At 53.3% G+C, this 25,412-nt stretch overlaps 2 protein-coding genes across 4 annotated transcripts in view; both read left to right on the forward strand.

Moving 5' to 3' along the window:
- hgs (hepatocyte growth factor-regulated tyrosine kinase substrate) overlaps positions 1 to 15,044 on the forward strand; it is a 31,741-nt gene extending 16,697 nt beyond the window's left edge. The window contains exons 11-22 of one of the 3 annotated variants that reach the window (XM_078401400.1): positions 923 to 1,021; positions 2,521 to 2,616; positions 3,681 to 3,719; positions 4,167 to 4,310; positions 5,336 to 5,549; positions 5,945 to 6,117; positions 8,394 to 8,534; positions 9,516 to 9,693; positions 10,840 to 10,973; positions 11,433 to 11,546; positions 11,907 to 12,002; positions 13,064 to 15,044. In XM_078401400.1, coding sequence (XP_078257526.1) covers positions 923 to 1,021; positions 2,521 to 2,616; positions 3,681 to 3,719; positions 4,167 to 4,310; positions 5,336 to 5,549; positions 5,945 to 6,117; positions 8,394 to 8,534; positions 9,516 to 9,693; positions 10,840 to 10,973; positions 11,433 to 11,546; positions 11,907 to 12,002; positions 13,064 to 13,171 — 1,536 coding nt within the window. In that variant the 3' untranslated portion in view covers positions 13,172 to 15,044. The remainder of the gene's footprint in view (positions 1 to 922; positions 1,022 to 2,520; positions 2,617 to 3,680; positions 3,720 to 4,166; positions 4,311 to 5,335; positions 5,550 to 5,944; positions 6,118 to 8,393; positions 8,535 to 9,515; positions 9,694 to 10,839; positions 10,974 to 11,432; positions 11,547 to 11,906; positions 12,003 to 13,063) is intronic. The other 2 variants (XM_078401401.1, XM_078401402.1) reach the window with 2 other exon arrangements.
- A 393-nt stretch (positions 15,045 to 15,437) lies between these two features.
- Positions 15,438 to 24,704, forward strand: mrpl12 (mitochondrial ribosomal protein L12). Its single transcript, XM_078401903.1, has 5 exons — positions 15,438 to 15,864; positions 17,043 to 17,229; positions 17,720 to 17,791; positions 19,791 to 19,928; positions 22,247 to 24,704. Exons 1-5 carry the CDS (start codon positions 15,821 to 15,823, stop codon positions 22,361 to 22,363), a joined length of 558 nt encoding a protein of 185 aa, XP_078258029.1. The 5' UTR covers positions 15,438 to 15,820; the 3' UTR covers positions 22,364 to 24,704.
- Positions 24,705 to 25,412: the final 708 nt, after the last annotated feature.

Raw genomic sequence — 25,412 nt, forward strand, 5'->3', positions numbered from 1 at the left:
AAACTAAAGTATTCATCGGCCATGGCCTACTACTGCTCCTATGATCTGAGCAGAATAGGAACTTTCATGAGGTACTGTTGATTTGTAAAGTGTCCGATGGGCAGGAAATACACAGTGAATGGTAGGGATCTGGGGAGCGTTGTGGGTCTAAGAGTGCAGTTGCATGGTTTCTTAAAAGTGGTTTAGTGAAGGTGAATAGGCTTTTGGCACATTAGCCTTTATCCGTCAAGAGTATTGAGTATAGAAGTTCATGTCATGTTATAGTTACACCTCAGACATTGGTGAGGCCACATTTAGAGTATTGTGTTCAGTTTTGCTCACCATGTTACAGGGAAGATGTTGTCAAGCTTGAAAGGGTTCAGAGAAGATATACCAGGATGTTGCCAGGACTGGACTGAGCTACAGGGAGAGGTTGAGCAGGCTAGGGCTTTATTCCTTGGAGTGCAGGAGGAGGAGGGGTGATCTTATGGAGGTGAACAGAATCATACGAGGAATACATCAGGTAAACACGCATTTTTTTTCCCTCAGAGTAGGGGAATCGATAACTAAATGGCATGGGTTTAAGGTGAGGTGGGAAAGATTTAATGGGATCCTGAGGGGTATTTTTTTAATACAAAGTGTGGTGGGTGTATGGAACGAGCTGCTGGAGGAGGTAGTTGAGACAGGGACTATCCCAACGTTTAATACACTGGTTCGTGGATGGGACAGGTGTAGTGGGACATGGGCCTTTCACAGGCAGGTGGGACTAGTGTAGATGGGGCATGTTGGTCGCCCTGGGCAAGTTGGGCTGAACAAACTGGATTTGTTTGTTGGGGGTAGGGGCGAGGTTTGCACACAGTTGACGTAAGGAGTTGCATTTCCCACTGCCTGGTTTCTGAACGCCTGTCTCCTATTGACTGGGTCTCTCCCGCCGTTAATCCAGTTACCTCCCAAGCGTGATGAAGCTGCCTTGCAGGAAGAAGAGGAACTCCAGCTGGCCATCGCGCTGTCACAGTCCGAGGCTGAGGAGAAGGATAGAGCGGTGAGTGAGTGGCGCCGCTGCCGCGGGTTGGCGGTAGTGGGGACAGCGGGTCCCGCTGCCCTGTGAGTGTGAGCGGACGCCAGTGTGGGCCGGACCTCTCACCGTGAGCGGGGACAGCTGAGGCTGGTTTATTGTCACGTGAACCGAGGTACGGTGAAAAGCTTTTGTTGCGTGCTATCCAGTCAAGCGGAAAGACGACGCATGATTGCAATCGAGCCGTCCGCAGTGTACACATGATTACACGGATATCGTTTGGTGCAAAATAAAGTGAATGAATGAATACGTTTATTGGCCAAGTATGTGCACATACAAGGAATGTGCCTTGGTGCTCCGCTCACAAATGACAGTAAACAATTAAGAATAAAGCATAAACACATCAAAACAATAAGGATACAACATTACGGTCTAAACATGTGGGTGAAAATAAACCAGAGTAAAAAAGAGACTACAGACTTTGGTTTTTGAGTGGAACTATCACTCGTGGGAAAAAACTATTTAAATGTCTGGATGTGGTTGCTTTGACAGTCCGGAGTCGACTTCCAGATGGAAGTGCTTCAAAGAGTTTGTGGCCAGGGTGAGGGGTGTCAGAGATGATCTTGCCCGCTCGCTTCCTGGCCCTTGCAGTGTACAGTTTGTCAATGGGGGGGGGGGGGGGGGGGGGGGGAAGGTTGCAGCCAAGGTCTGATCAAAGATAGTCCAAGGGTCTCCAATGAAGTGGCTAGTAGTTCAGGGCCACTCTCTAGTTGTTGATAGGATGGTTCAGTTGCGTGATAACAGCTGGGAAGAAACAGTCCCTGATTATGAAGGCGTATGTTTTCACACTTCTGTACCTCTTGCCTGATGGCAGAGGGGAGAGGAGGGACCAGTGTAGATGGGGCATGTTGGTCAGTGTTGTTGGCAGGGATTCAGTGATTCACCTTCACCTGACTTGCTGTGAATAGTTAGTTTAATTTGTTCACAGCAGAGTGAAAGCAATAATCATTGGCCAATTACTTGCTCCATGGCAAGCTGGAGTGCTTGTTTGGGCAGGAACTATCAGCATAGAGTTCTCTGTCTGTATGCAGAATAAGCATATCTCTAAAGATAGACGCACAGGTTTGTAGGTTAATTGTTTTTGGTAAAATTGTAAATTGTCCCTAGTGTGTAGGATAGTGCTAGTGTGCGGGGTGATCGCTGGTCAGTGCGGGCTCGATGGGCCGAAGGGCCTTTATCCGCCCTGTATCCCAAGTCTAATGTCAAGCACGTGATCAAGACATTGTCCATTTATGACAGTCTCAAATAACTTGCGTTCTTTCGGCTAGTAAAATGACAAAAAGTCACAGTTCCAGCAAATGATCTTGGTTTGGAAAAGTCAGGAACATTTAAAAACGAAAATTGGTGGGTGTGGGTGTGTGTTGATGGCTGGCGGTGATGGCTGGCGGTGGAGGTTTGAGTTTGTGGGAGTGATGTCCGTTGCTTGCTATTGCTGATGTCTCACTGAGAACACTCTCCCTTTGCAGAGACCGAAGAACACTTACTCCATGTACCCGAAGGCTGAGCCAACCCCAGTCACCTCTTCAGCCCCACCGGTCAGCAGCCTCTACTCGTCCCCTGTGGTGAGAGTTCCAGCCCCAGCTTGTGTCAGAGCCATTCTGACGGAGAATTCTGATGTTGCTGTGTGTGATGAGTGTTTGAATAAAGCTGACGTTATTCAGAGATCTGGAGGTTTTCATAAGTGACAGGAATATCAGGATATGACACCACTTAAAAGACACTTGCAGATGTACGTGGATAAGTGATAGGAGTGGAATTAGGCCATTCGGCCCATCAGGCCTACTCCGCCATAGACACTGAGCTGGAGTCACTCAGCGGGACAGGCAGCATCTCTGGAGCGAAGGAATGGGTGACGTTTTGGGTTGAGATCCTTTCTACTCCGCCATTCAATCATGGCTGATCTATCTCTCCCTCCTAACCTCATTCTCCTGGCTTCTTCACATAACCCCTGACACCCGTACTGATCAAGAACCTATCTCTCTCTGCCTTAAAAATATCCAGTGACTTGGCCTCCACGGCCTTCTGTGGCAATGAATTTCACAAATTCACCGCCCTCTGATTAAACAATTTCCTCCTCATCTCCTTCCCAAAGGAATGTCCTTTAATTCGGAGGCAATGACCTCTGGCCCTAGACTCTCCCGCTAGTAGAAACATTCACTCTATTCAGATTTTGATTGAAAGGTACAGCACGGAAACTGGTCCAATGGCCACCGACTATCAATCACCCATTCGCACAAGTTCAATGATGTCCCACTTTTTCATCCATTCTCTGCACACCAAGGACAATTTACAGAGCAGTCCAGCTGTAAACCTGCACATCCCACAAAGACAGCGTGAGTTTAATCCGGGTGCTCCGGTTTCCTCCCGCATCTCGAAGACGTACAGGTTTGCAGGTTAATTTTCTTCAGTAAATTGTAAATTATTCCTAGTGTGTGTGTGTTTGTGTGTGACAGTGAACGTGGGTTGGCACGGACCCGGTGGGCCGAAGGGCCTGGTTTCATGCAGTATCTCTAAACACTTGTTTTGCGCTAGTTGGGTTATAAGACTGCATACAAGAGAGAAGGTTGTTGACATTAAATATTTAAGCGTGAATATCACGACAAGATCTTCTGCTTCCCCCTTCCAGAATTCTTCTGCCCCGACCGCTGAAGAGATCGATCCTGAGGTAATAATTTGTTTGAAACTTGTCGAATGAAAACGATTTATGGTTGTTTTCTAGTGGTTGCGGAGAGGGGGGGGGAGAGGGGAAAGAAAGCGATGATATTAAATAACCTGAAGGTGGACACAAAATGGCGGAGTACCTCAGCGGGACAGGCAGCATCTCGGGAGGGAGGAATGGGTGACGTTTCGGGTCGAGACCCTTCTTCAGACTGATGTCAGGGGAGGGGGCGGGACACCCGCCCAGGACACCCGCCCGGGACACCCGCCCCCTCCCCTGACATCAGTCTGAAGAAGGGTCTCGACCCGAAACGACACCCATTCCTTCTCTCCCCCGAGATGCTGCCTGTCCCGCTGAGTTACTCCGCCATTTTGTGTCTACCTTCGATTTTAAACCAGCATCTGCAGTTCTTCCCTGCGTACTCAATAACCTGTTGTGCTCTTTGCTTGGAAGCTGGCTCGATACCTGAATCGCAACTACTGGGAGAAGAAGCAAGAGGAGGTTAGGAAGAGCCCGACCCCCTCGGCCCCCGTCTCCGTTCCAGAGTCGAGCGTACAGCCTGCGGAGCTCCACCCGCCTGCCGTTACAGTTGTGGAGGTGAGCCTGCTCTCCTGTCACCATAACATCATGAGTGATTTAGTCTTGTTTAGTTTAGTTTTAGAAATACAGCGCAGAAACGGACCCTCTCGGCCCACCAGGTCCGCGCCGACCAGCGATTCCCCGCGCGTGAACACTATCCTAGACCCACTAGGGACAGTTTTTCCATTTGCCCAGCCAATTAACCTACCTACCCGCACGTCTTTGGAGTGTGGGAGGAAACTGAAGATCTCGGAGAAAATCCCACGCAGGCACGGGGAGAACGTACAAACTCCGTACAGACAGCGCCCGTTGTCAGGATCGAACCCGGGTCTCCGGTGCTGCATTCGCTGTAAGGCAGCAACTCTACCGCTGCGCCACGGTGCCGCCCAAAGGAGTAGAATTAGGCCATTCAGCCCATCAAGTCTACTCCGCCATTCAATCATGGCTGATCTATCTCTTCCTCCTAACCCCAATCTCTTGCCTTCTCCCCATAACCCCTGACACCCATACTAATCAAGAATCTGAAGAAGGGTCTTGACTCAAAACTTCACCCATTCCTACTCTCTGGAGATGCTGCCTGTCCTGCTGAGTCACTCCAGCACTTTGTGTCTATCTTCAGTTTAAACCAGCATCTGCAGTTCCTTCCTACACAAGAATATATCTATCTCTGCCTTAAAAACATCCATTGATTAAGAGTGTTTTATTCTCCGATGTCCAAGATAGAACAATGAAATTCTTACTTACAAAGGTTGCAAAGATGCAAAGGTTACTTAAAGTTGAGGAATCTTAACTAAAACTAAACAGCGGTTGGCACGAGCAGGATGGGCCGAAGGGCCTGTTTCCATACCGTATGTTTAAACTAAAACTCAACTAAACCTTGGTGGGTATGGGCAAGCTGGGGTGAAGGACCTGTTTCCACGCTGTATGTGTAAACTATGACTAAACTAAACCTTGGTCAACATGGGTTAGCCGGGCCGAAGGGCCTGTTCCCCTGCTATGTGACTCTGTGACTGAACGTGTTCTCTGCTCTCTGTGCGGTTCAGCAGCAGTACCAGAACGGCGAGTTGGAGGAGAACCACGAGCAGATCCTGAAGACGCTGCAGAACTCGGTGGTGACCTTTGTGAACCGCATGAAGAGCAATCACATGCGTGGCCGCAGCATCACCAACGACACCGCTGTGCTGTCCCTCTTCCAGTCCATCAACAGCATGCACCCTCAGCTGCTGGAGCTGCTCAACCAGCTGGATGAGAAACGCCGTGAGTCTCTACACCCAAGACCACGCGTCACCCGCACGCTCGGCCCGTCCCGACAATGTCCCAATGTGGGGGCTGGGTTGGGCCTGGGTTGGGGCGGGGCTGGGGTTGGGGGCGGGGTTGGGCCAGGGCCGGGTTGGGTTGAGCACTACGCAGTATGTCTGGCTTAAACCTACTCTACAGTAGGGCGAGCAGTGCTCGATGGGTGGAATGGCCAGCTCCTCTGTCAGAGCCCACCAATGGCCACTTTTGGAAGTGAGCACTGGGTGAAATTCCTGGCCTCACCGCGCAGGGAGTCTTCAGTCTGCATGGTGTGGGGTAGCGTGTGGACGGGGGGATGGGAGGGGGTGAGGTGCAGTGGCCTTGTCTATTGCGGTGGTTTTCACGTTGTGTTGCAGTGTACTACGAGGGTCTCCAGGACAAGCTGGCCCAGATCAGGGACGCGCGCGGGGCACTGAACGCTCTGCGGGACGAGCACAGCGAGAAGCTGCGGCGAGCGGCCGAGGAGGCCGAGCGGCAGCGGCAGATCCAGCTGGCCCAGAAACTGGAGATCATGCGGCAGAAGAAGCAGGTGCATGCTCCACGCACACGGGCAGTAGTGCAGTGCACGGAGCAGTTGTAGAGCACGCGCGGCAGTAATCGAGCACGCAGACCGGTGGTGGAGCGCGCGGAGCGGTGGCAGAGTGATAGTAGAGCAAGCAAAGCCACAGTAGAATACACAGAGCAACAGCAGAGCACACGACATTAGAGCACACACGACATTAGAGCACACAGACTAGCAGCAGAACACACGACATTAGAGCAAACACAACATTAGAGCACACAGACTAGCAGCAGAGCTCATGACATTAGAGCGCACAGACTAGCAGCAGAGCACACGACATTAGAGCAAACACGACATTAGAGCACACAGACTAGCAGCAGAGCTCACGACATTAGAGCGCACAGACTAGCAGCAGAGCACACGACATTAGAGCACACACGACATTAGAGCACACAGACTAGCAGCAGAGCTCACGACATTAGAGCGCACAGACTAGCAGCAGAGCACACGACATTAGAGCAAACACGACATTAGAGCACGCAGACTAGCAGCAGAGCGCTCGGAGCAACAACAAAGCACACGACATTAGAGCGCACAGACTAGCAGCAGAGCTCACGACATTAGAGCGTACAGACTAGCAGCAGAGCTCACGACATTAGAGCATGCAGACTAACAGCAGAGCACACGACATTAGAGCACACAACATTAGAGAGCACACGACATTAGAGCATGCAGACTAGCAGCAGAGCACACGACATTAGAGCACACAGACTAACAGCAGAGCATACGACATTAGAGCACACAGAGCAGCAGCAGAGCACACGACATTAGAGCACAGAGCAGCAGCAGAGCGCACAACATTAGAGCACACAGAGTAGCAGCAGAGCACACGGCATTAGAGCACACAGAGCAACAGTAGAGCACTCTAAGCAACAGCAGAGCACACGACATTAGAGCACACAGAGCAACAGTAGAGCACACGACATTAGAGCACACAGAGTAGCAGTAGAGCACTCTGAGCAACAGCAGAGCACATGGTTGTAGAGCACACAGATAGTAGATCATGCGGCGGTAGTAATCTCACAGCACTAGAGAGCACGGCAGCGCTAGAGGGCACAGCAGGACAGCACGGGAACAGGCCCTTCAGCCCACAGCACCCATGCTCAACATGATGCCAGGTTACACTGATCTCTGCCTGCATGATCCATATCCCTCTGTCCCTGCAGCTCCTGGAGACGAGTCAAGAGAGGCTCTTGGTTACCGCACCAGGAGTGTTTATTCTGTGTCCTCTCCCAGCCCCATCACCGTGTCAGTCAATGAAACGGGCAAATCAAAGGCTGTAAATGTTAAAAAAAGAATCAACCCGATTGCTATAACGCCCAGCTCAAAGTTGCTAACCATTCAATGTTTGGCAAAGATAGGATAGATGTTCAGAACCTTCTGCTCAGTGTGGAAATGTTAAAGACGAGAGGGCAAATGTTTAAAGTGAGAGGGGCAAAATTTAAATGAGATGTGAGGGGAAAATCCTTTATACAAAGGGTGGTGGGTGCCTGGAGCACGTTGCCAGGGGTGATGGTGGAGGCAGATATGATCGTTTCAGAGACTTTAGGACAGGTGCATGGATATGCAGGGAATAGAGGGATAGGGATCACGTGCGGGCAGAGGAGATTAGATTGTTTTGGCATTGTGCTCAGTGCGGGAATCGTGTGATGAAGGCCTATTACTGCATCAAACTGTTCTATGAGACCAGAGAGCTTTTCGGGTGTAGGAAGGAACTGCAGATGCTGGTTAAAACCGAAGGTGGACACAAAAAGCTGGAGTAACACAGCGGGTCAGACAGCATGTTACTGCAGAGAGAGGGCCTGCTGGTGCCGGCGCATCCCAGCCAGGGTACAACGCAGGGCACGGAAAGAAAACTGTTCAGAGTAGTGGCAGATGGTCTGTTGGAGACGGTAGTCCGGGTTGGGTCCGAATTGGGAGGTCTGGAAACGGAGCTGGAAACCACGAGGCAGAAGATGGAGGCGCAGGCAAGTCCCAAGGAAGCAGATGTGGCTGTGGTAGCGACAGAGAGAGGGCCTGCTGGTGCCGGCGCATCCCAGCCAGGGTACAACGCAGGGCACGGAAAGAAAACTGTCAGACAGCATCTCTGGAGAGAAGGAATAGGTGACATTTTGGGTCGAGAACCTTCTTCAGACTAGGCAGGTGGGCAGGTGAGGACATTTTGGATTGTAAATGCTGTGTGTGTGTGTGTGTGTGCGAGTCCTGCCGTGGGTAAGGTTTGAACTGTGTACCTTGTTGCTCAGGAGTACCTGGAGATGCAGAGACAGCTGGCCATTCAGCGGCTGCAGGAGCAGGAGAAGGAGCGCCAGATGCGCCTGGAGCAGCAGAAACAGACCATTCAGATGCGGGCACAGATGCCAGCCTTCCCACTGCCCTACGCACAGGTGAGGGGCGGGCACGGAGTGACGGGGAGCACGGGTAATGCACGCCACGGACTCGGACCCTAGACACAAAGTGCTGGAGTTACTCAGCGGGTCAGGCAGCATCTCTGGAGGAAAGGAATGGGTAACGTTGCTGATCGAAGGCCTGTTTCTGCACACTATCCCAAAACTTCACTAAACTTTCCACTTGCACAGGCTAAAACTAAACAAAAATTATTTAATGAGCCTGGTTGGCTTCATAAGTTCCAGGAGCAGAATTAGGCCATTCGGCCAATCAAGTCTATTCCGCCATTCAATCATGGCTGATCTATCTCTCCTTCCTAACCCCATTCTCCTGTCTTCTCCCTGTACTGATCAAAAATCTGTCAAACTCCAACCTTAGAAATATCTGTGGACTTGGCCTCCTCTACAGCCGTCTGTGGCGATGGGTCGCCACAAGGTGGCAATGAAGGGTGGAAACTTCTTCAGACAGAGTCAGGGGAGAGGGAAACTAGAGGGATGACAAGGGACAGAACAAATGACAGCCGGCACCGATGGCCATTGGTGGCTGTAGAAGATGTGCGAGGAAGGGATACGAACAGTGAAAGTAGCAGGACGACTCGGGTGGGGAAGGAACAGAGAGGGAATGCAAGGGTTACTGAAAATAAGAGACATTGATATTCATCGAGCCGGGAGGCAGAGTTTGGTTTAGTTAAGGTCATAAGTGATAGGAGCAGAATTAGGCCATTTGGCCCATCAAGTCCACTCCGCCATTCAATCATGGCTGATCTATCTCTCCTTCCTAACCCCATTCTCCTGCCTTCTCCCCATAACCTCTGACACCCGCACTATTCTCTACCTTAGGCTAAATTAAACTATAGACACTTGGACAGGCTAACACGAAACTAAATTATTGAATGAGCCGGTGGGCTTTGGTGTTGTGTGACCTGTGTGGCGTTTACCGTGCCTGACGTTGGTGTGTAACCCGGTTGCTCCTGCCCTCAGCTGCAGTCCATGCCCGCGACTGGTGGGGTGATGTACCAGCCGTCGGGCCCGGCTAACTTCCCCGCCACCTTCAGCCCCGCGGGTTCAGTGGAAGGATCGCCCATGCACACTGTCTACATGAACCAGGGGGCCCAGCCCGTCGCGGCACCCTACCCCTCCATGACCGTCGCCGGAGCAGGTGAGGGGCGGCGCGGGGTCACCACGCCCAGCGCGGCCAACCTACGGCCTAACCCAAACACGCCGTGGACAGGCGATGTTTCCAGTCAGGACTTCAGACTGATGGGGAGGGGGGGGAGAAAGCTGGAAGAGGTGGGGTTGGGATACAGCCTGGCAAATAATGGCTGGGGAAAAACGACTGAGGAACTCAGCGGGTCAGGCAGCCTCCGTGGAGAGAATGGACAGACGATGTTTCGAGTTGGGACTGAGGTGAGGGATGACGGCAGCTGAAATAGAGAGTGGGGGGGAAGGAAAGGATGCTTCCACTCGTGGGAGAGTCTTGGACCAGAGGGCACAGCCTCAGAATAAAATGATGTACCTTTTAGAATTTCTTTAGTCAGAGGGTGGTGAATCTGTGGAACTCATTGCCACAGGTGGCTGTGGAGGCCGAGTCAATGGGTGCTTTGAAAGCAGAGATTGATCGATTCTTGATTAAGAAGGCGCGTTACAGGTTACAGAAAGCGCAGGAGATTGGGGTTGAGAAGGAAAAATAGATCAGCTGTGAATTAATAGCGGAATCTCTTCCTATACCTTGTGGTTTTATGGGCTGGGACAAAGCCTGGCAAGTGATTGGCGGGGGAGGAGGGGGGAAAGACATAAAGTGCGAGAGTAACTCAACGAGTTGGGCAGCGTCTGTGGAAAACATGGCTGCACGTTCACCAGAGTTCATCTTTGTTCTCCAGAGATGCAGCCCGACCCGCTGAGTTACTCCAGCACTTCGAGCCCTTTTTTTTTGTTGGTAAACCAGTTTCCACAGTTCCTCGTTTCTCCTCGGGGATAGGCGGGATACTGTTGGGTGGAGTTGGTGACCAGGGCTAGTGGGGGGAAAGGAGAAGCATGGATGTCGATACAGAGGGAAATGTAAAGGCAGAGGGAGGGATATTGCTGGAGGGTGAGGGGTGGGGAGGGTTTGGTAACAGTGGCAGCGCTGTTCTTCCAGTGTGTGTGTGTGTGTGTGGCCTCACTCAAAGGTCTTTGTGGGAATGGAAAGAGGGGGGTAAAATGATGAGGGGGGGGAAGCTGGCCTCTCTGGGGCTTGTGGGGTGGGGGTGAGTTCTTGCCGGGGGGCCGTCACCGCGGGCTTGATGTGATGTTTGTCTCCCTCCAGACGCAGCCATGGTGAACCCCTACATGTACCAGGCGGCACCGCCCAGCGGCCAGGCTGGCCAGCAAGCCCAGCCTGTGCCCACCACCAACCCCGGCTACTCCAGCTACCAGCCCACGCCCACGCACAACTACCAGGCAAGTTGCCTCCCTCCCTCCTTCCCACAGACCTGTTCACCACCAACCCCGGCTACTCCAGCTACCAGCCCACGCCCACGCACAACTACCAGGCAAGTTGCCTCCCTCCCTCCTTCCCTCCCTCCCACAGACCTGCTCACCACCAACCCCGGCTACTCCAGCTACCAGCCCACGCCCTCGGTCAACTACCAGGCAAGTTGCCTCCCTCCCTCCCTCACTTCCTCCCTCTCGCAGACCCGCTCACCTATAACCCCGGTCACTCCCGCTTGCTGCAACAGTATGTGGAGCTCCCATCTTGTGCTCACACCCGTCGTCCTTTCCCCCCTTCCCTCTCTCCCTCCCCCCTTCCTCCCTCAATTCCCCCTTTTCCTGCCTCCCCCCCTCCCCGGGGGGTCATGTTTGCTGGGGGCCTGAGGGTGATTATTTTCCGTGTGTTGAACCATGCGCCCTCTCTTGCAGAACGTGGCGTCGCAGGCTCAGGCGCTGCCGCCTCTCCCCCCGCCCCAGCCGGGCGGCCTGAGCTACATGGGCTCACAGTCTGTGCCCATGGGCTACCAGCCCTACAACATGCAGGTAGGCCCCCTCAGTGGGGGTGTGGGGACACAGAGTGCGTGTACACAGTGGGAGCGAGCATGCGTGTACACTGGGTGGGCATGCGTGTACACTGGGTGGGCGTGCGTGTACACCGGGTGGGCGTGCGTGCGCGCCGGGTGGGCTTGCGTGCGCGCCGGGTGGGGGTGCGTGCGCGCCGGGTGGGCGTGCACGTATGCTGGGTGGGCGTGCGTGCGCGCCGGGTGGGCGTGCGTGCGTGCCGGGTGCATCTTTGGGCACAGTGGGTGCGTGTGCGGGTGTGTTATTCTGTTCCCTGCGTGGTCGTTCTCCCCCAGCCTGTGGTGTTGCGTGACCGTGCTCTCCCGCGTTGCTCCCCTACAGAACATGATGCCAGCCCAGCCAGCCCAGGATGCACCCATGGGCACTCTGCCCCAACAGCAGCCCTACCTGCCCGCACAACAGCCCATGTACCAGCAGGTGAGAGGCCACGCATGCGCGTGCACACACACACATGCCATGGGAACATCCTGCCACTCAGCAGGTGGCACAGCGGGTAGAGTCGTCAACCCGTGCCAGCTTGTGGGTCCTCCCTGTGACCGCGTGGGTCCCCTCCCACATCCCAAAGACATGCGTGTTGTAGTTTTAGCTTTTTAGTTTAAAGGAGATGAGAGAGACAAGTCTCGTTACAGAGAGGGTGGGGGTGGTGGTGGAGGCAGATACGATAGTGGTGTTCAAGAGACTTTTGGATGGGTGCATGGATATGCAGGGAATGGGGGGATAAGGGTAGCGTGCAGGCAGATAACGATTTGATCTTGGCATCAGGTAATATCAAAGAACTGCAGATGCTGGAATACCAAAGAAAGACACTTTGGTAGAAAGGAAAACACAAACCTGGAGTGACTCAGTGGGTCAGGCAGAATCTCTGGAGAATGTGGATAGATACAAAGTGCTTGAGCGACTCAGTGGGTCAGGCAGCATCTCTGGAGAATGTGGATAGATACAAAGTGCTTGAGCGACTCAGTGGGTCAGGCAGCATCTCTTCAGAATGTGGATAGGTGATGTTTTGGGCCGGGGCCCTTCAGACTGATGCGGGAGGGCGAGGAAGAGAGGCGGGAAAGGAGAGATCATGGCTGGTATTAGGTGAAGCTGAGACAAAATGCTGGAGTAACTCAGCGGGTCAGGCAGCATCTCTGGAGAGAAGGAATGGGTGACGTTTCGGGTCGAGACCCTTCTTCAGGTGAGGTGGGGGGTGGGTTACGGTGTTGGCACCATATCCAGCACAGACATTGTGGGCCAAAGGGCCTTTCGATGTCCTATGAACGTGACCAAGAGCTTTTATCTAGAGACTCACGGTCGGGAAGGTTTTAAAAATGGAATTGGACATCCACGTGTGAGAGAGAGAGAGAGAGAGCGTGTACAGGGATAGGGGCTGTGGGAGTGTTTAATGAGAGCTAGCAGGGACTGGGTGGGCTGAGTGGCCTTGCCCAGCACCCACACCGTCCTGCTGTCCATGACGCTCTGTCCTCCTCCCTCCACAGATGGCGCCCCCCGGAGCACCGCCACAGCAGCAGCAGCAGCAGCAGCAGCCACCGCCGCAGATACAGCAGCAGCCAGGCTCCGAGGCTCAGCTCATCTGCTTCGACTGACCCCTCCCCTCTCTCCCCCTCCCCCGGGCATAGGGGGTGGGGAGGGGGGCTGGCATCTCTCACACAGGGGCTGCACGGGGCCTGGTCATCATTGCAGGGCACAGAGGGTGGGGGGAGGTGGGTCTGTCCTACACCTAATAGTTCCAGCACACTGACCTGCTCTCACCACCCCCTTACTAACTCCACTCCCCTCACCATCTCCCCTTCCCCTCACCATCTCCCCTTCCCCTCACCATCTCCCCTTCCCCTCACCATCTCACCATCTCCCCCTCCCCTCACCATCTCCCCTCTCCCCTCATGATCTACTCTCCCCCCCCACCCTCCCCTCATGATCTACCCTCATCCCCTCCCCTCACCATCTCCCCCCTACTCTCACCGCCATCTCCCCCCTCACCGCCCACTCTCCCCTCCCCCCACTGCTCCCGTCACCATCTCCCCCCACCGCTCCCCTACCCTCACCGCCACCTCCCCCCACCGCTCCCCTCACCATCTCCCCTTCCCTCACCATCTCCCCCCACCACTCCCCGCCCCCTCCCCTTTTGAAGAGCTTGACCCAGCTCAAACTGCCTGGCCGTTCCCCCACCCCCCATCTCTGCCTTTGACACAAGAAGCATTCTCACAGTCATGTCAGGTATTAACCTTCCTCAGTCACACTCTGGGAGCTGCCCCAGACGTCAATGATGCTGGAGCCCAGGGAGCTGGGAGTGCGGCCCTGTCTCCAGACCTCAGCAACCCTTTCACTCCCTCCCACCGCTCCCTCCCTCTCCACCCCTCACTCACTCCTTCCCACCGCTCCCTCCCTCCCTCTCTCCCACCCCTCACTCACTCCCTCCCTCCCACCGCTCCCTCACTTTCTCCCACCACTCACTCACTCCCTCCCTCAAGGGCAACCATGAGTGACAATTGGTGCAAGGTCATTTGGAATGTATTCCCATCGCCTGTACAATTAACTGCATCTTGATGTGTTTGTGTGTTCAGATCACAGCCTAAATTTAAAAAATCACCTCCAACAGCAACCGAATCCTTTAGCCTGATTGCAGGCAGACATTGTAATTGACTTTGTAGAGTAACTGTTTTCTGATCTACCATCTACTGCTCCCCCCTGCTGGAATCACAAGCACTTTACAGTGGAAATGAATGATCTGTTAACTGTCTCTACATTGTAACTGGGTCTTGTATAACTAGGCTTAAACTCTAAATATAATCCATGTAGTTGATTGTATATTGTGCTTTCTCCCCCCCCCTCTTCCACTCCCTCATCTTCCTCCTCTCCCCTCTTCCTCCTCTCCCCCCTCTCTTCCTCCTCTCCCCCCTCTCTTCCTCCTCTCCCCCTTCTCTTCCTCTTTCTCCTCTCCCCCTTCTCATCCTCTTTATCCTCTCCCCCCTCTCTTCCTCTTCCTCCTCTCCCCCTTCTCTTCACTTCCTCCTCTCCCTCCTCTCCCTCCTCTCTTCCTCCTCTCTCTGGTATATATTCATGTTCTTCACAGCAGAGAAGCTAAAATTTTAATTTAAAGAACTCTTGGCTTTGCTACCTGCAGCCTGCATGTTTAAAACAAGGAAATTGTTTGTTCTCACCATAAATGAAGTGCTGGAGATCGTGAACTGCTGTGAATCTGGGACAACTATAAGTTTATCCTGCTGTCAATAAGACGTTTGACACGAATGTTCCATTATATTATCTCCTGGTGTGTTAATTCTCTGCTTGGTACATCGCTGTTTGTTGAGCTTTCATCATTTTTCCAACTAATTTCAAAAAAATGTTCAATAAATTTTCTCTTCACTTCCATGGAATTTGTACCTGCTTCCAATACAATGCTTAAACACTTACTAAGAATGCACAACTTTCAAAAGTAAATTGGGATCAATAATTCAAGAGAGTTAGATATTTGATTCTGGATGATCAACCATGGCTCGAAGGGCTGAGTGGCCTACTCCTGCACCTGTTTTCTATGTTTTTATCATTATATGGGGCAATGAGGGAAGAAGATTAGACTTTATGGCCTTCCATCACAGTGAGGAATGTGGGAATCTACCAGTTTCTGCCTACTAAAATGGCGCCGTGACGGTATGTAGGGTCGAGTGGTCTATCTTGCTCCTCTAGTATCTTTGGTCACAGTGACATAAAACAAGGGCCACCTTTGGGTGCTGGTCACATTCAGCGCGCTGCCCGCCGGGAGGAAGGTCAGGCGAGGGGCCGTTGATAACGTAGAGTGGCCGCTGGGTGGAAGGTCAGGCGAGGAGCGTTGATGATGTAGGAGTGGCCGCTGGGAGGAAGGCCAGGCGAGGGGCGTTGATGACGTAAAGTGGCCGCTGGGAGGAAGGTCAGGCGAGGAGCGTTGATGATGTAGGAGTGGCCGCTGGGAGGAAGGCCAGGCGAGGGGCGTTGATGACGTAAAGTGGCCGCTGGGAGGAAGGTCAGGCGAGGAGCGTTGATGATGTAGGAGTGGCCGCTGGGAGGAAGGCCAGGCGAGGGGCGTTGATGACGTAAAGTGGCCGCTGGGAGGAAGGTCAGGCGAGGAGCGTTGATGATGTAGGAGTGGCCGCGCTGTGGCCGCTGGGAGGAAGGTCGGGTGGAGGTCAGCGGGAGGTCAGCGCCCCACGCCGCCGCTGCCGCCGCCATCATCATCATCAGCCGCTGCAGCAGCAGGGATGCTCGCCGCGCTAGGCAGGGCGGGGAGACCCGCGGCCCTCAGGTACCCGCGTCGGGGGCCGGGGGGGGACACAGGACAAAGGGGCGAGGGGCTGGGGCGGGGAGACCCGCGGCCCTCAGGTACCCGCACCCGGCAGGCCGCCACTCTCACCGGGGAGAGCAGGGCAGGGGCTTTAGTTACCGACCTCAGGGAGTCAGGGGACGGGCCGGCAGCCTGGTCATGAACCGGGGGAGACAGAGGAGAGAAGGGCGGGGAGTCGGCGTCTCTAACCGTCCGCCAGTCCGCCTCCACTGGCTGTAATGGGGGAGAATGGAAGGACGTGTGTCCCGTCCCCGCCCTCCATTCTATTGGTCTTATTGTTGGACTGTGGGTAATCTTTCATTTCCCTGCACATTTATGTGTATGTGACAAATAAATTGACTATTGCTCTCTCCCTCTCTCCCCCTCCCCCCTCTCTCCCCCTCCCCCCTCTCTCCCCCTCCCCCCTCTCTCCCCCTCCCCCCTCTCTCCCCCTCCCCCCTCTCTCCCCCTCCCCCCTCTCTCCCTCTCCCCCTCCCCCCTCTCTCCCCTCCCCCCTCTTTCACCCCCTCTTTCCCCTTCTCTCCCCTCCCCCTCTTTCCCCTTCTCTCCCCATCTCTCACTCCCCCCTCTCTCTCTCTCCCCCTTCCCCCCTCTTTAATTTTTCCTCTATTTTCCCTCACTTCCCCCCACCCTTCTGAGGGGTAACTTTTTCACACAGAGAGTGGTGGGTGCATGGAACAAGCTGCCACCACGAAGGTAGTTAAGGCTGGGACTATCCCAATGTTTAAGAAACAGACAGGTACACGAATAGGACAGGTTTGGATGGATATGGACCAAACGCAGGCAGGTGGGACTAGTGTAACTGAGACATGTTGGCCGGTGTGGGCAAGTTGGGCCGAAGGGCCTGCTTCCACACTATTACTCTATGTACTACAGCAAATGGTTGATTGATGGTGGCTTTTGACGGGCAGTGGTGAATGAGGAGGGGAGAGAGAGGGGGTGGGGGGAGTGGGAGAGAGAATTTCCATACAAAATGACAATGAACTAGAGTGAATGGTTGGCATGGGCAGGTTGGGCGGAAGGGCCTGTTTGACTCTGGCTCATTTTCCAGCAGTGCTGGGTGGGTGCAGAGGCCGGGTTTAGACCTCCCCCCCCCCACCCCTGGTTTAACGCGCTGTTTGCGTGCGGTATCTCGACAGGCGAGAGTTGCTGACGTTCTGTGCGCGGCGGGTGCTGCGGACCAGTGGAAGCCGGCAAGATGAGGGCCTGGCCTCACCGCCCCTGGACAACGTGCCCAGGGACTACCCACCCAAGATCAAGCAGCTGGTCCACGACATTGCCAGCCTCACCCTGCTGGAGATCTCCGACCTCAACGAGCTGCTGAAGGTACGTCTCTGCAAAGCACCCCGTGATGAAAGCCGATCAAGTCCACTCTGCCATTCAATCTTGGCTGATCTATCTCTCCCTCTCAGATAGGCACAAAAAGCTGGAGTAACTCAGCAGGACAGGCAACATCTCCGGAGAGAAGGAATGGGTGACGTTTCGGGTCGAGACCCGTCAGACAGGTTTTGTCCCGCCCACACCTCTCTTCCAGATTTCTCCCTCCACCCCATACAATCAGTGAAGAAAGGTGGTGACACAAAACCCATCACCTGTCCATGTTCTTCAGGGTTGCTGCCTGACCTGCTGAGTTACTCCAACGCGTTGTGCCTTTCCTTGGTAAACCAGCATCTGCAGTTGCTTGTTTGCTGCAACTGCACAGTGAGTCTCCTCGGGTTTGGGGTCGATCTGGAGGATTTTACCGTCTGCTCGCTCTGAGTCTGGTGTGAATTCTTGTACTGCAGGGACTGGTTTAAAACTCCTTCTGTCTCCACAGAAAACACTGAAAATCCAGGATGTTGGGATGATGCCGATGGCTGGAGTGATGGCTGCGGCTCCTGCCTCACAGGTAAACCCCCGCAGCAAGACTCGAGAGGCTTTCACCGTCGTGTAGAGACAACAGCGGTAGAATTGCTGCCTCACAGCGCCAGAGACCCGGGTTCCATCCTGACCACGGATGCTTGTCTGTACGGAATTTGTACGTTCTCTCCTTGACCTGCGTTGGTTTTTCTCCAAGATCTTCGGTTTCCTCCCAACACTCCAAAAACATACAGGTTTGTAGGTTAATTGGCTTGGTATAAATGTAAATTATCCCTAGTGTGTGTAGGATGGTGTTACTGTGCGGGGATCGCTGGTCGGTGCAGACTCGGTGGGCTGAAGGGCCTGTTTCCGTGCTGTATCTCTAAACTAAACAGAACCGTGAAATTGTTACTTACAGCAGCTTAAGACTTTTATAGATACAACGCGGTAACAGGTCCTTCGGCCCACCGAGTCCGTGCCGACCATCGATCCCCGCACAGTAACACCATGTACACTAGCACTGTCCCCTGTACACTAGCACTGTCCGATACACTAGGGATAATTTTACAACTTACCGAAGCCAATTAACTTACAAACTTGTGCGTCTTTAGAGTGTGGTGAAAACTGGAGAAGACACATGCGGTCACAGCAAGAACGTACAAACTCCGTACGGACAGCGCCCGTAGTCAGGATTGAACCCGGGTCAATGTACCGCCCTCTAACAGGCCCTTAACCACAATACACACAGATAATATATAATGCATTAACATTCAGTAAATTAATAATCACAACACAGGTGTAAAAACTTGTCATCCTTACACAGTCCTTAGAAGTTCACTACTGGAGGTTAGTGTTGTGTAGTGTTCAAGATTTATTTTACAAGCAGTTGTTCTGAGATACAGCATGAAAGCAGGCCCTTCAGCCCACCGAGTCCATGCCGACCAACAATAGTCCATACACTATTTTTTCCAGTTTTGCATCCTACCAACTAGTGACCATTTACAGAAGCCAATTGACCTACAAACCGGCGTGTTTTTGGAGTGTGGGAGGAAAAAACCCTGGAGAAACCCCACGCGGTCACGGGGAGAACGTGCAAACTCGGTACAGACAGCGCCCGTAGGCGGGATCAAAGCCGGGTATCTGGTGCTGGTATCTTCAGGGTTCCCTGTTTCCTTCCACACTCTGAAGACGCGAGGTTTGTAGGTTAATTGGCTCTATTGAAATTGTGAATTGTCCCGAGTGTGTAGGATTGTGTTAACGAGCGGGGATCGCTGGTCAATGTGGAATTGGTGGGCCGAAAGGCCTGTTTCTGCGCTGTATCTCTAAAGTGTAAAATTACGAGAGGTGTAGAGAGGTGTGCGGTGTGCCTGGAACCTGCTGCCAGGGGCGGTGGTGGAGGAAAATACCATAGTGACGTTTACGAGACTTTTGAATAGGCACATGGATACGCAGGGAATGGAGGGATATGAGTTATGTGCAGGCAGTGATTAGTGTATCGGCATCATGTTCAGCGTGGTATTGTGGGCCGAGGGGCCTGTTCCTGTGCTATACTGTTCGATAAGACCAGAGTGGCAAAGTTTGGGGTGGCACGGTGGCGCAGCGGTGGCGATGCTGCCTCACGGCACCAGAGACCCGGGTTCGATCCTGACCTCAGGTGCTGTCTGTATGGAGTTCTCCCTGTGACGGCGTGGGTTTCCTCCCACACTCCAAAGACGTGCAGGTTTGCAGGTTAATTGGCTTGGTAAAATTGCAATTGTCCCCAAGTGTTTCAGATGGTGCTTGTGTGCGGGGTGATCGCTGGTCGGTGTGGACTCGGTGGGCCGAAGGGCCTGTTTCCACGCTGTCTCTCTAAAGTCTACATTCATGAGAAACATAGGGTAGATAGAGCTCCTCTCTCTGGGTGGAAATGTCAACGGCCAGCGGGCAAAGCATTAAGGCTGGAGAGACAAATTTAAAGGAGATGAGCGGGGCAAGTTTGATTCTGACCCTCCCCCTCTGACCCCATCCCTCCCTCGCTCCTGACCATCCCCCTTGCTCCATTCCTTCAGGAGGCCGAGGAGGAGGAGGCTCCGGCCAAGAAGGAGAAGACCCAGTTCAAGGTGAACCTGATGGAGTTCAAGGCGGCCGACAAAGTGAAGCTCATCAAAGAAGTGAAGAGCTGTATGTCTGGCCTGAACCTGGTGCAGGTGAGCGGGCAGGTGGGGGGGGGAATGGGTGGTCTGTTCTGGGGGGACTGGACCTCGGGGCCGAGCACACGCTGCCCACCCCCAGCTCTAACCCCCCCCCCCCCCCACAATGGTGGCAAGGTGGCACAGTGGTAGAGCTACTACCTTACAGTGCCAGATACCCTGGTTCAATCCTGACTACGGGTGGTGCTGGAGTTTGTACTTTCTCCCTGTGACCGCGCGGGTTTTCTCCAAGACCTTGGTATAAATGTAAAATTGTTGCTCGTGTGTGTCGGATAGCGTTAATGTGCGGGGATCGCTGGTCGGCGTGGACTCAGTGGGCTGAAGGGCCTGTTTCCACGCTGTATCTCTAAACTAAACTAATCGGGGCCCAGTCTTGTTGGGTCCGCAATGTAAGGTGGGGCTGGAGCCCGAGGGGAGGGGGCAGAGGGCAGATCGCTCGCTGATGAAAGGACCACTAATTTGCCTAAGGTAGACACACAATGCTGGAGTAACTCAGCGGGTCAGGCAGCATCTCAGGGGAGAAGGAATGGGTGACGTTTCGGGTCAAAACCCTTCTTCAGACTGATGTCAGATGAGGGGGCGGGATAAAGATAGGAAGTAGTCGGAGACAGGAAGACTAGTGGGAGAACTGGGAAGGGAGAGGGGATAGAGAGGGAAAGCAGGGACTATCTGAAGTTAGAGAAGTCAATGTTCATCTGAAGTTAGAAGTCAATGATCATCTGAAGTTAGAGAAGTCATTCATTTGCCTACTTTGATTTAATGTAATTTAAATTAACATATGGGGTATTTTTACCGCCGTTGGGATTGGTCTCATCGACTGGGGCAGCACGGTGGCGCAGCGGTAGAGTTGCTACCTCACAGCGCCAGAGACCCGGGGTTTTTCCTGACCTCGGGTGCAGTCTGTGTGTGGAGTTTGCACGTTCTCCCCGTGACCGCGTGGGATTTCTCTGGGTGCTCCGGTTTCTTCCCAAATCCCAAAGACGTGCGGGATTGTGGGTTATTTGGCCTCCGTAGAGGCCCGTCTACACAAAGAACTGCAGATACTGGATTACAAACAAATTTAATTTACTATTTAAATTGGCTCATATCCTTCTAAACCTTCCATATCCAAATATCTGCCCACTTTCCTCCCACATCCCAAAGACGTGCGGGTTTGTAGGTCAATTGGCCTCTATAAATTGTCCCTAGTGTGTTGGATAGTGCTAGTTTATGGGGTGATCACTGATCGGTGCGGATTGGGTGAGCTGAAGGGCCTGTTTCTGCGCTGTATCTCTAAACTAAACCAGTGTACGGGGAGATCGTTGGTCGGCGTGGGCTGGGTGGGCCGAAGAGCCTATTTCCACGCTGTATCTCTAAACTAAACTAGTGTATGTGGAGGTCGTTGGTCAGCATGGACTGGGTGGGCTGAGCGGCCTGTTTCTGCGCTGTATCTTTGACGCTGTATTTTTTTTTTTTTTTTTTTATCATTGTTGATGTTAAATGTACGTTTTGTTTTATTTTTAATTCTGTGTATGTAGGGGGGTGGTGGGGGGGGTTGGGGGAAACCTTTTTTTAAATCTCCTCCTCAACGGAGATGCGACCTTTACCGTGTCGTATCTCCGTTCGCGCAACGGCCTAACATCGTGGAGTCGGCGGCCTCCAGCTGGGATCGACCTCAAAGACTCCGGTCGCAGGGCCTGGACTTACCATCTCGGAGGCTTCGGCCGTGGGCCCTGCAGACCGCAACATCGGGAGCTCGCAGGTCCCTGGCTGGCAACCGGCTTTTGGGAGCTCCAGCCGTAGCAACTTCGACCGCCCCGAAGCACGAGGCACGATCAACCCGCCCGCAGGCCCTTCATCGCCCTGCGTGGCCCGGCCGCAGCACTTTACATCGCCCGGTGGGGGCTCAGGACTTTCATCGGCCTGCTCGGCTCGACCCTGCTGGGACTTTCCATCGCCCGGTGGGGGCTTCAAGGGGTTGGGAGCCTCGATCGCCTCGTGGCGCCACGGGAGAAGAACGAGGAGGAGATAAGACTTTGCCTTCCATCACAGTGAGGGTATGCCTAGAGCAATCACTGTGATGGCTGTTTTGTGTAAAAAATTGTATCTGTGTGTCTTGTGTTCTTTAATGTCTACTGCCGGACCCTGACGTGAGAGGACGCTGGCATTGATTATTCGCCGCTTTTCCGTCAGGATAGTTTGTCTGTTTGTCTGTTTGTTTCTATGTTAATTGTATTTGTAAAGCGCTTTGTGCATGTGTTAAGGCGCTATATAAAATAAATATATTATTATTATTATTATTATTATAAAGACTAACGTGGTGAACCTCTCGTCAGGCCAAGAAGCTGGTGGAGTCGCTGCCGCAGGAGATGAGGGCCAACGTGTCGAAGGAGGAGGCGGAGAAGCTGAAGGGGGCCCTGGAGGCTGCAGGAGGGACGGTGCAGATCGAGTAACGCACCCGCCCGTGCGCGGAGCGTCCCGCGAGACGCGACACACACCGTCCAGCGGCCTTGCACCTGACTGATGCCACAGCTGCTGCACTGCCTCCCGGCACTACAAGTGTTGAGCGGGGGACTGTCGTTTGACCAAGATGTTGTTTGTATGTATGTCCACACGCGGTGGTTTCACGCCAGTTCCAGGGTGCCAGGGGGAGCAGATAGGACAGAGGGAGGTGCTGCCCACCCAGACCCACCATGGACAGTGACCTACAGTGGGTACAATGGCCCGCTTCGGTACAGCCCTCCGCTCTGCTTGTCATGGCCATTCAACATTAAACCAGGAAAAGATGGAACGTTTTTAAACTGCCGAGTCCCGCTGCATCTGGTTGTGCCGATTTATAAGTTCTAGGAGCAGAATTAGGCCATTCGGCCCATCAAGTCCACGCTGCCGTTCAATCATGGCTGATCTATCTTTCCCTCTCAGCCCCATTCTCCTGCCTTTTCCCCATAACCCCTGATACTCTTACTGATCAAGAACCTATCCATCTCTGCCAAAAATATCCATTGACTTGGTCTCCACAACAGTCTGTGGCAACGGATTCCACAGATTCACCACCCCCTGACTAAAGAAATTCCTCCTCGTGTCCTTTCTAAAGGTGCGTCCTTTTAATCTGGGGCTGTGCCCCCTGGTCCTAGACACTCCCACTAGTGGAACCATCCTCTCCACATCCACTCTGTCCAGGCCTTTCACTATTCAGTAAGTTTCAATGAGGTCCCCCCTCGTCCTTCTAAACTCCAGGGTGTACAGGCCCAGTGCCGACAAACGCTCATCACACGTTAACCCACTCATTCCTGGGATCATTCTCGTAAACCTCCTCTGAACCCTCTCCAATGCTAGCACATCCTTCCTCAGATATGGAGCCCAAAATTGCTCACAATTGGAGATTAGAGCCATTCCTGAGGCTTTAGAATGTAGAGATACAGCGCGGAGACATGTCCTTCAGACCACCGAGTCCACACCGACCAGCAATCCTCGCACACTAGTACGATCACTAGGGACAATTTACAATTTGCAGAAGCTAAGGATGTGAAAAATTGTCATTTACAACAACATTTACCCTTGTTTATCCCAAATCCCTCAAAACCTTTCCCATCCATGTACCTGTCCAGTTTCCCCCACATCCCAAAGACGTACAGGTTTGTAGGTTAATTAGCTTCTATTGTGTAGGATCGTGTTAGTGTGCGGGGATCGCTGGTCGGTGCGGACTCGGTGGGCCGAAGGGCCTGTTTCCGCGCTGTATCTCTAAACTAAACTAATAATTAGAGCTTGCCTTATGGGGAGAAGGCAGGAGAATGGGGTTGAGAAGGCCCTGTTTCCACGCTGTGTCACTCAAGAGTCTACTCCGCCATTCAATCATGGCTAATCTACCTCTCCCACCTAACCCCATTCTCCTGGCTTCTCCCTGTAACCTTTGACACCCGTACTAATGAAGAAAATTATAGTGTGTGCAAGTTGTTATTTTCACAGCCCACGTGCAAGTGGTTGTTAAAAGAGCCATAGAGTGATACAATGTGGAAACAGGCTCTTCGGCCCAATTTGCCCACACCGGCCAACATGTCCCAGCTACACTAGTCCCACCTCATCATCATCACCTGCCAACGTTTGTCCCATATCCCTCCAAAGCCCATGTACCTGTCTGACTGTTTCTTAAATGTTGCGATAGTCCCTGCCTCAACTACCTCCTCTAGCAGCTCGTTCCATACACCCACCGCCCTCAGTGTGGAAAAGTTACTCCTCGGATGTCCTCTGGTCCTCGATTGCCCCCTACTCTGGGCAAGAGAGTCTGTGCGTGTACCCGATCTGTTCCTCGCAGGGTGTGGTAGGAAGGTGATAGGAGGAGTGGGCCGGACGGACGGTTATTGCCGTCACGGTCGGCTGCAGGAGGCACCCTCCTCCCCTCCCCAGGGCACGGGGGCGGGCGAGGAGAGGAGAGGACAGGGGCATGGGTCGGCAGGCCGAGCCGGTCGAGGGCAACGGAGGAGGCCCTGCAGCAGCCTGGGGCTCGCCCGGATCAGGAGCCACTCCAGTGCATCCAGCAAGTGGACCGGACCTTGGAGTTTTTTGTAAACGGCGGCAAGATACGGCAACTGGTGCGTGTGTTATCTGTGTAAAGAGAATGTCACTGTGCTGTGCAGACGTGACACGATGCACCATTGAACATTCCACTCATGAGGCCACGTTAAACACTAGGGTGACCTCAAACTCAATCACATCTCTGTTCAAGGACCTGTCATTAAACCTCTCCCTCAAGTTAGGTGATACCTCAGCTCTGAACCAGGCTTGTAAAGTATTGCCCACGGTGCACATTGGGGCCGGAGGGGGGGGGGGGGCGTTGGGAGAGATCCTGTTGTGGGAGAGATGATTGAAGGCAGCAACTGGCAACTGGAGGAACAAACCCAGTGGTGGCTCTCTGCGTGTTGGAAGGGCCTGCAGCAATGCTCGCTGATTCTATGACTCTTTGTTCCGACCTACAAGCCCATCTAAACCCCACCTCCCCCCTCACCTGTATCTACCTGTATCTACCTGACTCCAGTCTGAAGAAGGGTCCCCAAAACACATCTGCAATCACTCATTACAATCGCTCCACTCTTTTACACCTCCACTCCAACACTCTGGGCGGCTTATAGACAGTAGGTGCAGGACTAGGCCCTTCGAGCCATCCACAATCAGTACCCCGTTCCTGCCTTCTCCCCATAACCCCTGACTCCTCTATCATTAAGAGCTCTATCTAACTTTCCCTTGAAAGCATCCAGAGAATTGGCCTCCACTGCCTTCTGAGGCCAGAGAATTCCACAGATTTACAACTCTGTGAGTGAAAAAGTTTTTCCTCGTCTCTGTTTTAAATGGCCGACCCCTTATTCGTAAACTGTGGCCCCTGGTTCTGGACATCCCCCAACATTGGGGATTGTACTCAGGGCGGCACAGTGGCGCAGCGGTAGATTCGCTACTTCCCTCGCGTCTTTAGAGAGTGGGAAGAAACGAAGCACCCTGAAGATGCCAGCT

The sequence above is a fragment of the Rhinoraja longicauda genome, chromosome 6 (assembly GCF_053455715.1).
Source record: "Rhinoraja longicauda isolate Sanriku21f chromosome 6, sRhiLon1.1, whole genome shotgun sequence".
Lineage (NCBI taxonomy): Eukaryota > Metazoa > Chordata > Chondrichthyes > Rajiformes > Arhynchobatidae > Rhinoraja > Rhinoraja longicauda.

Bases quoted from the DNA above. Each gene is read 5' to 3' on its own strand.
- mrpl12 (XM_078401903.1), top strand. From the start codon at position 15,821: ATGCTCGCCGCGCTAGGCAGGGCGGGGAGACCCGCGGCCCTCAG. The intron at 17,230-17,719 runs GTACGTCTCTGC...CTGTCTCCACAG, and splicing joins ACCTCAACGAGCTGCTGAAG to AAAACACTGAAAATCCAGGA. The intron at 17,792-19,790 runs GTAAACCCCCGC...CCATTCCTTCAG, and splicing joins CTGCGGCTCCTGCCTCACAG to GAGGCCGAGGAGGAGGAGGC.